Source organism: Camelus dromedarius, chromosome 12 (assembly GCF_036321535.1).
Source record: "Camelus dromedarius isolate mCamDro1 chromosome 12, mCamDro1.pat, whole genome shotgun sequence".
NCBI lineage: Eukaryota > Metazoa > Chordata > Mammalia > Artiodactyla > Camelidae > Camelus > Camelus dromedarius.
Genome location: NC_087447.1, coordinates 8,516,731 through 8,529,208, shown reverse-complemented (window position 1 = coordinate 8,529,208; position 12,478 = coordinate 8,516,731). Strand labels below are relative to the sequence as shown.

Here is a 12,478-nt window from a genome sequence, read left to right as displayed (position 1 = left end):
TTTTTAAGAGAGTGCTACCTAATCAAATTTTTTAAAGAAAAGATCAGCTGGGCTGTGGTTTAGAGGACGATTGGAGGGGAACCAGTGGATGTGGTGGCACTGAAGATTATGTCAGAAGTCCAAGAAATGGGCAAGTCATAATCCAGTTGTATTTCTGGGATCCAGGAATGTATAAGAGCTCTTGTATTGGTCTATTTATTAATACATTTGCTTCTACAAAAGTATTTCCTTGTACAAATACATTTATAAGACAGGATTCGAAATACTGCATGCAGGTGCAAGAGCTGGAACATTTTAAGTCAGGGTGGAGACTTGGGACCATTTTCAGCTGGTTTTCAGAACGGTGTTGTTACAGAAATGACAGGCCAGCCAAGAAACAAGCACTACTCAGAGGGCTGGAGTACTCAGATTTATTACGCCGGCGGGCTCAGAGAGGCTTCTGCTCTGAAGCTCTGAGCACCTCCAAGATGTGTGCAAAAGGTTTTATACGGTTATTACAAGCTTGAGGTATTCGGCCAATAGGCATGGAACAGCTCTAGCAGCATCATTATCACAAAAGTAGAGGCAGGGAGGAGGCAAACCAACATTTCAAGGCCAGATATGTCTCTGAAAATCCAGCTAGCTTGCAAAAAACCCCAAAAAACAAAAAAACAAAAATATAAGCAGGGAATCAGCAAACCGACACTTGTTACACTTAGGTTTATGAGTTAGCTTGTTAGCCGAGCTTGTCTTTTCCTTCTCAGTGTGACAGCAGGCAGCAGTAAGTTCTATTTTTCTTTAAGTGTAGATGTTGTAATTATACTAATCAGGCTACAGAATTTATAGCAGCACCTAGCTGGATGGGGAGGATAGGGATGGGTAAGAGTCAAGAAATTTGCCCAAGTGCTTCTGGCCTAGAAGACTGGAAGGATGACCGTGTCACTCTCTGAGCTGACACTCTCTGATGTTTCAGCAGGGTCTTGAGGAGGAGAGGCTACGGGTTTGGGGTTGGCAAGATGAGATTCATTTTGGATAATTAGACATATCGAACTAACTGAAGATGAACAATTGCTTTTGAACACTTAGGTTTCAGGGTCATTTAGTGGATTTGAGAGTAAATGGGCTCCTTGAGAGACTGAGTGCATGTACAGCAGATTACTTACTATTACCAGTTTATTACAAAGTCTACAACTCAGAAACAGCCAAATGGAAGAATGCACAGGGCAAGGTATTGGGGGGTTGTCACTGTCAGCGGCTTGATGTGTTCACCAATCCAGAAACCTGTGAACCCTGTCACTGAGGGCTTTTCATGGAGGTATCATTATGTAGATATGATTGATTGAAACATTGCCATTGGTTATTAACCCAATCTCTAGCCCCTCTTCCCTTCCCAGAGGTTGGGGGGTAGAACTGAAAGTTCCAACCGTCTAATTGTGCCTTTGTCTTTCTGGTGACCAGTCCACATCATGAAGCTATCTAGGAGCCCACCAAGAGTGGCCTCATTAGAACAGAAGACATACCTAACATCCCAGGAAATTCTAAAGGACTTAGGAGCTCTGTGCCAGGAACTAGGGACAAAGACCTGTCGATTGAAATAAATGCACAGTGTAAAAGTTGAGAGTTATGCTTTATTTGGTGGGTGGACTCGAGCCGGGATGACAGCCTCTCAGATCGCTCTGAGGTGGTAGGGGAGGAGCTAGGATATATAGGAGCTTTACAACAAAGACCAGGTAGTTGGAACAATAAAAGATTACTTGTTACCTAAAGAAAACCAGGCATCTAAAATTAAAGAATTGATTGCTTTTCTGTGCATGGGAGGAAGCAAACATTTGGGCTCCGTGAATTCATTCCTTTGACAAGCACCTAGCTATCTAGGGCCAGTATCCTGTCCTTTCTTATTCTGAGTCCCCTCAGAGTGCACCATTGTGAGTGGCTGCAGAGGCTGGGCTGCAGGCTTATCTTCACTAGGGGGTGGCGGCAGCGGCTGATGACTTGATGGCTTCAGCATTGTTTGTTTACTGACATGGTTTGCAGTATTTTCCGTTCACATACCAAAAATATATCTATTTTAAAAAGTCATATTATAGTTATCCATGTGGAAAAAGTAGATTGGCTCTACTTTATACCATAAATAAATTCAATTAAAGATTGATTAAGCATTGAAATGTCAAAAACTTTCCTTTTTTGCATAGAAAATATAGATGAGTATCTTTCAGGCCTTGAAGTAAGGAAAGATTTAAAAAATAGGACATCAAAAAGAAAATCCAAGAAGTGGACTATGAAAGACTGATACATTTTTTTAAAAGACTGATACATTTTTGATGGCTAATTTTTGTTCATCAAAAGACTCCTGAGTTCCTATATCTTGGTTTCTAACACCATTCTCCAATAAAGGAACAAAGGATCTTGGAGAAATGGCTGATTCTAGGGCTGGGGCCCTAGCAAATATATAAGATGAGTTGTAGCACCTTGTAGGTCCAGAAAGTAGAGAGATGCTCAGAAAGATGCTGGGAGGGGGAATGTAATAAAAGGATACAGGAGCCAACCTGAAAGAGCTCACGGTGGCCAAAGCTGCAATAATTTGAGCAACAAAGCAATATAGTGTTGGATCCTAACCCAAAGTATAAAATAAATATCCAAGAATTCACACTGATATAAATAAATGAATAGATAAATAAATGAGGGAAAAGAGACAAATCTTCTGCACAGAAAAATCCCAAATAATTTATGAAGATACTCCTCGCTCTGGGAGGCAGAGCTTAACTCCATACCTCTTGGGTGTGGCTGCACTTAGTGATTTTCTTCCAAAGAAGGTGATGATAAAAAGTTTTGCTGGACACTGGAGATGGTGAAAATGATGATCCCCACCAGTGCTGTGTGGCCATGACTGCAGAAGGAGCTGATGCTGGAGTACTTCAGATGTTGGATCATTTAATCTCTTATTACCAATAAACCTTTTTGATGAGATCAGTAGTCTGGCTCTGATAGTTGACTATCTGATGTCATCTATCCAAGGGTAATATGCTAAAAGTACTTACTTCTCTATTTCTTCCACAGATTGATTTTCTGTATCTGTGGTGTTTCTCTTTTAATACTTGGTTGCATTGGGGAGAATGGCTTGCTGTGGTGCTGTTCATTTGTCCACGTTATTTGAGTATCAGATACTTTTCAGATGGTGCATTTATTTCTCTTCTCAGAGAAGGCTTTGGTTGCATTTCGTTTACCCTTTCTGGCTTTTATCCCCCCTCACATTCCTCACCCTTCACTAAGACAGCTCTGACAGTTCTCTTTAGCAGCCAGTGTCCCTCCTGCAGGATTTGTAATAACAAATACTATTTCAGCATTGGCTCTTCTAATAACAGCTGCCAAGTGGGCCCCTTTGGTTGGGGTCAGCCTCCTTCTCTGCTTTCATCTCAGCTGCACTTTGACTTCCTAGTGCTCAGTTCTCTAACTTCAGCCATCACCCGTTTTTCAAATGTCTAAATTCCTCAAGACTGATGGGAAGTTTAGAGGCATGGGTGCTTTCTTCTGGTCTTTGGAGTCATGCCTTCAGCTTTGGTGGAGTTGCCAAAGAATCTGTTGGACAGAGACAGTCTCCTAAGTTTCTAACTGTCCTCCCGTCTTTGCCCTGTCTTTGGAAGTCTTTTTCTACACTTTTGGGGGAAAAACTTCCCTATCTTTAGGCTAAAATCAGGTAATCCTCACCTGCTGAGAAACATGTAACATGAATTTTTACAACAAGGTGTTAGAAAGGAACTTTCTCTGTACACTCGGCCCTCTGAATTTCAGGGCCCCACCCCCAACTGCCTGCATGAATGTAAAATCCCAAAGACATATGGCCTCATTATTGGTCCTTATTGGCCTCTGGACTGTTGAAGTAACTTTCTTCATTGCTTTGTCCCAGCCTTCTTTTGAAGGCTAAATTCTTCTTGAACACATTATATATTTTGCAGCCTATAGTAAATACTGAGTTTTCTATTTAGCAACAGACATTGTAGGATCTGAGGATCTCTAGCCACCCTTTTTCTTTGTAGTCTTTCCCTATTGTTTTCCTGAGTCCCCTTCACCCAGATTTATTACTTTGTTTTATTTGGTTGAACAGTTACAAGTCTTGATTTGTTTTCCTGCATAAATAGCTTCATCTTGATACCATACAGTGTTGTTTAAACTCCTTTCCATTTTTATCCCTTTATCTTCATGGGCTACTTTTGTTGAATTGTTTCTAAGAAGGGAAATAATTGGGTTTGATTGATAATAGTTTACCCGCTCATTTATCAAAGACTTATTAAGTGCTTACTATATGCTAACTCTGAGCAGGCTGGTCCATCAACAAATAGCACAAGACCCTGGCCACTTGTCTTGAAGTAGAGACATTCAGACAAGGAAAGGCATGAACACATGGGACATGAATTGTAGAAGAGGTAGATGCAGAGTGGATGGAAAGTAGTTTTTTTGGGTAGTTGAGAAAGGCTGTCATTTGAGCTAGGTGTTGAATGAACTGGAGGTTACAAGGCAGACGGGTGGAACAGGAAGGGCAAAACACAGAGGGAACAGCATGTACAAAGATGCAGATGTTGGGTGTTTTGTGGGACTGACAGCTGTTTGAAGGCTGATGTTGCTGGAGGGCAGTCCCTGTGGCAGGTGTGGCGGGTGATAAACTTGGGGAGGTAAGTTGTTAGCTTCTTTACCATATGCAGAAGGGATTGGTTTCATTTTTCTGGAGCCATGGGGGGCTGTGAGTGAGATACTGTGTCCCCAGGGGTGTTATGTTGGACCATCTCCAGGGTAGGTGTTCTTAACCTTGAGCTTTCATGCTGGTAATAAAGTCTGTTCAGAGCCCCTGGGTGGCACTTACATGGCTTGCTCCGGGCACCTTAGACTTCTTATCATTCAGCGCTGATCTGAACTCCAACCTCTACCTGCTTGCCTGCCTCCTTCTAGGACTTGGTTTCAGCTTTCCTGGGGTGGGGGTGGGGATGGGCTCAGTGTGAAGGGAAGGGGAGGCAGAGGATGAGCCTTTTCACTCTCTCTGCTCTCCTTTGGCACCCCTTTCAGTCTGCTGTTTCTTCAGATCTTGGCTTCTGCTTTCTCCCCAATACACAGCTATCTTGGCTTCCAGCCCAGGTGGGAGAGGGAGAAAGAACTTATTTCCTTCAGCTCCTCTCTGAAAATAACCCAGCTGGCACTGCTCAGGAACAAGAAGTTCCTGAAGGTGTTGGCACCTCATGGTGTTGATGTCCAGCAGTCCCTGCTGTGAACCTCATCTCACTCTCAATCCAAGGACCTCTGTGGAGAGAAGTTGGGTGGTATTTAAGGCCTCTGCAGTAACAGCTGCCTCCAAGGCCTAGCATAATGAAGTGATGGGGAGGTCAGGGAACCGTGGCACCCTGGGGAGATTGGGCTAGTCTGTGGGAGGCCCTGCGAGGTGGGGAAGAGTCTGGCCATGGCATCTTCTGATCTGTTGTAAGAAAAAGGTGGATGCCTCTAATTGAGGCCCAGCCCTGGAATGTTGCATCAGCCCCGAGGTTGCCCATCAGTCTCTTCCTGATGTCGGATTCGTAGCTGCCAGACATCCTGGCGCCGGAAATTGGGGGTAGGGTAGGGTAAAATGGGGAGTGTCAGCAACTCTCCTGTCCAAACAGATTTGTCTTAAAACATCACGGAGTAGATTAGGATTAATTCAATAAACTTAATAAAGCAAGGTACTGTAGTAGGTTCTCAATAAATAGTTGCTGAATGATGAATTAATTGAACTAAACTCAAGATGTCTTGAAGGACGAGTGGGAGTAAGCCCTGCGGGAAGCGGAGATCTAGCGCCAAGTCCCAGAGGCTTAAGACAAGGTCTGGTTGGGGGAAGGGCAGAACTGAGTTTGGCTGGCTCTGGGAGTGCAAGGGGCCAAGCGAAGACAAGGCGGTCGGTGGCCTGGACCTTGGGCCAGGTGCACATGGAGGATGGTGTGTGGGGAAGTCACAAACCCGCGGAGTGTGGGGTGCCTCGGAAACCCCACGGGTTGGATGACCCGTTTACGCCCACTTTCCGAAGCGAGAGGGACTAGAGGAGATCCGGGGCGGGACAAACCACAGACTCCGCCCACCTAGGTGTGGCTCTGTGCTCAGGCTTTTTAGAGGCCAGGTCGAAGGAACTTTAGGGGTAGACGGTTCGAGATGAGGAACTGGACCACGCAGCTGTCAGAGGCGAGTTCCCCACGTTATTTCCTCCGCCGCCCACCCGGGCAGTCCCGGAAAGAGTAATTCCGGAGGTTCCACTTTAAGGGTCGAGCGGGGGCGGGGCGGGGCGGGGCTCCCCCGTCCGGTTTCCGAGGCCGCGCCCGCCGCCCAGCAGACGCGGTCGCGGAAGCTGCGCGGAGTCACGTAAGCCTGGGAAGCCGTACTGGGGCGGGGAGGTCCGGTCAGGTGTCCAGCCACCAGCTGACCGCAGGCTGCGTCGTGTCTCCGGTTCCGCAGGCACCATGAACCAGGACACCGAAGTGGACATGAAGGAAGTGGAGCTGAACGAGATGGAACCCGAGAAGCAGCCGATGAACGCGGCGTCGGGGGCGGCGGTGGCTGTGGTCTTGGCGGGCGGCACCGAGAAGAACGGCTTGGTGAAGGTCAAGGTGGCCGACGATGAGGCGGAGGCGGCGGCCGCCGCCAAGTTCACGGGCCTGTCCAAAGAGGAGCTGCTGAAAGTGGCGGGCAGCCCCGGCTGGGTACGCACCCGCTGGGCGCTGCTGCTGCTGTTTTGGCTCGGCTGGCTCGGCATGCTGGCGGGCGCCGTGGTCATCATCGTGCGGGCGCCGCGCTGCCGCGAGCTGCCCGCGCAGAGCTGGTGGCACAAGGGCGCCCTCTACCGCATTGGCGACCTTCGGGCCTTCCAGGGCCGCGACGCGGGCGACCTAGCGAGTGAGTGCTGTGCGCCCCGCGCGCCCCTAGTTTAATCGGTCACCAGTTTCGACCCCTGTCCCAGATTGACTCAGATGGTTCTCCACCCTACCCGGTACCGGCGACCGCTCTCCGGAACGTAGCTCCTCCTTTTCTTTGACGGAAACCGCCCCCCAGCTCCCTCTTTCGTTCGGGTGGCTGACTCAGCATCCCCCACCCAGCCCTTCCCCGCCCTTCCCCGCCCTTCCCCGCCCCCGCCCGCCTTGGGGCCCGTTCCCGTCGCTGCAAGTTCTGAAGTAATGTGCTAGGTTCCTTACGTCAGCACCTCTGAGTCTTGTGATCCAGCCTCATCTCCCCACATAGTCCCTGGGAGAATAGGGGAAATCAGGGGCCTCAGAGAGGCCTCACTTTAACTCTGCTTCTCCATTTCAGGCTTGAAGGGGCGTCTTGATTACTTGAGTACCCTGAAGGTGAAGGGTTTTGTGCTGGGCCCAATTCACAAGAACCAGAAGGATGACCTCGAAGGGACCAACTTGGAAGAGATCGACCCCACTTTTGGCTCCAAGGAAGATTTTGACAGTCTCCTGCAATCGGCCAAGAAGAAGAGTGGGTGTCCTAGAGTTGGCAAGGAAGCAGCTAGGAAGGGCTTGGCCTTCTGGCCGGTGGAAAGGCGGGTTAGGACTTTTGTCTGGTTTATTGCTGACTGGCTCAGAGTTTTCCCAGGGCAGGTACAGGGGAGGTTTGTTAGGCTTCAGCCTAAAATGGAATTGTCAAGTTCAGAGACTTTCTACACTTGAATGTACAGTTATTTAACTTCTGGGCTTCAGTGCCCTTATTTGTAAAATGCAGGCTTTTGCTAAATCAGTGATTTAAAAACTTGTAAGAGAGTGAATCCTTTTGAAAAGAAATTTCAAGTAAAATCTTGTCTTACTTTTAAAAGAAGATGGGTAGTGTAGGGCCCCATAGCTCGGCCTCCTCTATTACACTACACCGCTGCTGCCCCCTCCCCAATATCTCTGTTTCAATGGGAAGAGTTTTGCCAGGGTTTAAATCTAAGCTTTTGTATCAAGTAATATGTAGGAGATACTCTACTGACTTGTATTTGTTGATTTCCTCCTTTCCCCTCACCCAAGGGTCTTTCTCACAACTGCCTCTTTCTCCATTGTTCTAGGCATCCGGGTCATTCTGGATCTCACTCCCAACTATAAGGGCCAGAACTCATGGTTCAGCTTCACTCAGATTGGCACTGTGGCCACCAAGATGAAGGTGAGTGTCTTGGTGCTGATGGCAGGTGGGAGTTGGATGCTGGGACCGTTTGGTCCTTTTATAGCAAGTTCTATAAACGTAGCCCAGTGCCAGCCGAGGTATCCCTTGCTCCTTGGAGCCAAACAGGCACTCTCCTCCCACAGGCAGAAGGATAGGCCAGCAGTGCATCCTTGTTTTTGTTTGTTTCTTTTGTGACCACTCATTTTCCTTGTTTCTCTGACTCTGAGGGTGACAGTGCCAGGAAGGGAATTTCTCAGATGTCAGTTTTCTTCCTTTTGGGAGAGGAAGCCCTGTCTCTGTGGGAATCCTGTCCTGTCTGGTTTCCCATTTCTTATTTGATGTGTTTTGGAGTGGAGCCTAGTCTGAAATTGTAAGCATCAGGGTCTTCCTATGTATCTGGAAGTATGCCGAGTATTCTATGTACCTTCTCTAATTCCCTGTATAACCAAACGAGTTCCTATCATTACCCGTAATCTATAAATGAGGAAGCTGAGGTTCAGAGAGGCTTAATGTGCCTTGGGAGTTGATGCCCCAACTAGTCTTATATCCTTTCTCATCTGCCTTCCCTGAGGGTATAGGCTCAAACTCTACCTAGCAGGCTGAGAGTGAGCATTTGAATGTCGTCCCAGTTCCTGAGGCCTGGGTTCTAGGACACTGACCAATTCAGAAGGGGTAGGACAAAAATGGAGACAGACCCTGATGTGTTGCTGGTGCCGTGATTCTGAGGTAGACTTCTGTACTCCCAGCATTTCAGTAGACCTTTGGGATCATCCAGTTCCGTCCTTGCTAATTGCTGGAAGACCCCTTAAAAGTTACTGAGAAGGGAATGTTTTCAGATCATATGGCATGAGGTGTGGGAGCCTCAGATGAAAATGGAGACTAGACTAGAGAGCACATGGAGCAGGGAGAGAAAGGGTTCCGTGTTAGGTGTGCCACACATGCTGGGGCTTCAGGGCTGTGCCTCTGCTGCAGAGCTGGCTCCTCTTTTCAAATCTTCACCTAAACCTCCTTGGAGCTGTGCTTTGAATTTCTCTTTTATCCTAGTCTTGCTCTGACTGGCTATGTTACTCACACTCTCCCCAGGCCCCAGGAAACTAGGAGAGGAGTAAGTATGCCTGTTTTGGGATCTTGGTTAGCAGTTTAGGTCCTGTCCCTGCTGCTCTCTGATTGTGGCCTCTGGCATGCTTCCTTGCTTCTCTGACATTGTTTCCTCATCTCTAGCACCCCACACGTGCTTAGTGTTAAGTGAAGTTACGCGTACGAACACGCTTTTCTTGTGGGCCTTTTCTGTAGGTGTCAGAAGTAGAGCTTTGTGATTCACCATGGGGAGGAATAGAAAAGTGGAACGCTATGGCACTGAGAGGATCAATGATAGGTTAGAATGGAAGGGACCAAAGGCTAAAGCTTTATAATGAGGTGAAAAAGTGAGACCGTTCAAGGCAAGTGACTCTCCCAAGGTCACGGGGAAGTGTGTAGTAGGCAAGATTTAGTGTAGGCTGGAATTTTCTGAGCCTTTGCATCAGAGTGTTGGTATCTTTCCCCTTTTCTTTGGCCTCTCTATAGGAAGCTCTGAGTTTTTGGCTGCAGGCCGGTGTGGATGGGGTCCAGGTTCGGGACGTTGGGAATCTGACAGTGAGTACCCTTTCCATGTGAGGGGCGGAGCCTGGGTGAGATCAGGGGGACTTATCAGGGACTTTTAGTGTTCCCTGCTCCTAGACTCTGCTCTTTTCCTTCTAGGGTGCGTCTTCATTCTTGGCCGAGTGGCAGAACATTACCAAGAGCTTCAGTGAAGATAGGTGGGTGCCAGACCCCTGCTTCCTCAACTCGGCTCTGTTGTCAGAACCTCTCAGTGCCGTGCTCGCCCTAGAAAGGGAGTGGTTCCTGGTCCAGAGAGCCTCCTTCACCTTCACTCTTCTTTCGTGTCCTGTACTAACCTTGACTCCTGCTCTGCTCTGCGCAGGCTCTTGATTGCAGGCACTGACTCCTCCGACCTTCAGCAGATCCTGAGCCTGCTCGAATCCACGAAGGACCTGCTGTTGACTAGCTCGTACCTGTCAGACTCCCATTTCACTGGGAATCATACAGATTTCCTGGTCACCCAGTATTTGAACGCCACTGGCAGTCACTGGTGCAGCTGGAGTGTGAGTACCACAGAGGTGGGAGAGGGGCAGGAGGCCTTTCGGGAGAGAGGGGTGTTGGGAGATGGAGGCAGCAGCGGGCTTTGGGGCTCACCAGTGCACGGTTCCTGCAGGTGTCTCAGGCGGGGCTCCTGACCTCCTTCGTGCCGCTTCAGCTCCTCCGACTCTACCAGCTGCTGCTCTTCACCCTGCCAGGGACCCCAGTTTTCAGCTATGGGGACGAGATTGGCCTGGAGGAAGCTGCCCTCCCTGGACAGGTATCACTTGATGCCTCCCCAGCACAGCAGGGGAGGTTGTGTTCATCCATCACGAGGGTCCTGTGGGTGGTGGCGGACAGACGGGGGCCTTGGGGTGGAACTGCCTTTGAGTCAGCTGGCTGGTCAGTCGCTGTATGGCCTTTAGAAGTTATCTCACTTCTCTGACTCTTGGTCTTCTCTCCTGTGATGTCTCTCCTGTCTGTCTTGTGGGTTAGTTAGGACTAAATGAGGGCATGTTTTAAAATGCAGTGCCTGACTCCTCGCGGGCATTCAGTATGATAGCCGTTACTCAGTGACTCATTCATTCAGTGGACAGTGAGGTCTCTGTTAGGCTCTGTGCCCTCCAGGAACTCAGAGTTTAGCGGGGGAACCAGATGAGTAAGAGAAGTGTACACAGCAAGTACAGTGATGGGGTCAGACTGTGAAGGCACCACTTAGCTTTGGCCCCGGGGTTGGAGGTTGACACCTAAGCTGATATTTACAGACCAGTCATTCATTTATTGTGCACAAAGTTTTATTGAGTAATTCCTATCTGCCATGCATGGAAGATACAGCAATGCATAAAAGAGCTGGAGAGGGTGAGATTAGATAATAAGCAAATATAATAAAGATGCCAGGTGCTGGTAACCTGCTGTGCAGGAGAAAGCAGGGTGAGAGGCCTAGAGGGTAGGGGACAGGGTATGTTTTATATCGAGTGGCCACAGGAAACCTGATGGAGGCAACTGAGCAGGGACCGGAGGGCAGTGAAGGGGCTAGCTTGTGGCTGTCTAGGCTGAGGGGACAGTTGTACATCCCTGGGGCTGGGCATGGGAGGAGGAGTTAGGGAGAGTGGCCCAGGCCTTTTCCAAGTCCTGTTGTCCCTGCTTTTTAGCCTGTGAAGGCTCCAGTCATGCTGTGGGATGAATCCAGCTTCCCCAACACCTCAGGACCTGTAGATGTCAACATGACCGTGAAGGTAAGGGTTTTAGATGGGCAGGGCCTGACCTGCAGAGTTAGGGGATGGGGAGGATGGTGGAGTTGGTGGCTTATAGGAGTTTCCACCTGGTGGGAGTCCTTCATCCCTTCAGCTGTATCTTCATCTCTTTACCGCCTGCAGGGCCAGAGTAAAGACCCTGGCTCCATCCTCTCCCTGTTCCACTGGCTGAGCGATCTGCGGGGTAAGGAGCGCTCCTTGCTGCACGGAGACTTCCATGTGCTCTCCTCAGGGCCCGACCTCTTCTCCTACATCCGCCAGTGGGACCAGAACGAGCGTTTCCTGATAGTTCTCAACTTTGGGGATGTGGGCCAACCTGCCAGGCTGGGGGCCTCCAGGCTGCCTGCTGGCACCAGCCTGCCCGCCAGCGTGAATCTGCTGCTCAGCACCCAGCCGGGCCGCAAGGAGGGCACCTCTCTTGAGCTGGAGCACCTGTACCTGGGGCCCCACGAGGGGCTGCTGCTCCGCTTCCCTTACGTGGCCTGACCCAGACCTACTGCCCTTTTCCACTACTTCCCAGGCCCTTAGGGCTCTGATTTCTCTCTCTCCTTTTTTTTTTTTTTTTTAGAACTGTTACAGATGAATCCCCAAATAGGGTGTGTTTTCTAGCTTCAAATAAAAGTCACCCCTGCCTGGTGAGGCCTTGTCTTCCCTCCATCCGCTGTCAGCAGCAGGAATTTCCCTCCCCTTCGTCCCTCTCCCCTAGTGGGCCTGCCCCACAGTGATCAGGGCCAATGAGTGTCATACATCTGCTCCTGCCCGAAAGGAAGGGACCTGCCGAGGTCCCAACAGCATCCCTGCCTCCCCGCCCAGCCTGGGCCAGGGTGTTTTCTCCAGGAGGACTCGGCTCTTGCTGACTCTTCCTTGCCTCCCTCAGCAGTGGTCTCCAGACAAATATGGTCACTTTCCTGTTTTGCAGATTTGGCCTTTCTGGGAGAAAGAGTGGGAGTCGGGTGGCCTGTTTTATAAACGGTACTTCTAGA

At 49.2% G+C, this 12,478-nt stretch overlaps 1 protein-coding gene across 2 annotated transcripts; it reads left to right on the top strand.

Annotated features, from left to right (window-relative positions):
• The first annotated feature begins 6,056 nt into the window (after positions 1-6,056).
• Positions 6,057-12,134, top strand: SLC3A2 (solute carrier family 3 member 2). Of its 2 annotated transcripts, none has more exons than XM_031459419.2 (10): positions 6,057-6,174; positions 6,445-6,882; positions 7,294-7,467; positions 8,033-8,127; positions 9,691-9,759; positions 9,865-9,923; positions 10,088-10,268; positions 10,379-10,522; positions 11,394-11,477; positions 11,619-12,134. In XM_031459419.2, exons 2-10 carry the CDS (start codon positions 6,450-6,452, stop codon positions 11,979-11,981), a joined length of 1,602 nt encoding a protein of 533 aa, XP_031315279.2. In that variant the 5' UTR covers positions 6,057-6,174; positions 6,445-6,449; the 3' UTR covers positions 11,982-12,134. The 2 variants fall into 2 exon arrangements, with proteins under 2 accessions (XP_031315279.2, XP_031315280.2); XM_031459420.2 differs by lacking the exon at positions 6,057-6,174 and adding an exon at positions 6,256-6,351.
• Positions 12,135-12,478: the final 344 nt, after the last annotated feature.

Coding starts and splice junctions, on each gene's coding strand:
- SLC3A2 (XM_031459419.2), top strand. CDS start 6,450: ATGAACCAGGACACCGAAGTGGACATGAAGGAAGTGGAGCTGAACGAG. Junction 10,269..10,378: donor GTCACTGGTGCAGCTGGAGT/GTGAGTACCACA, acceptor CGGTTCCTGCAG/GTGTCTCAGGCGGGGCTCCT. Junction 11,478..11,618: donor ATGTCAACATGACCGTGAAG/GTAAGGGTTTTA, acceptor TACCGCCTGCAG/GGCCAGAGTAAAGACCCTGG.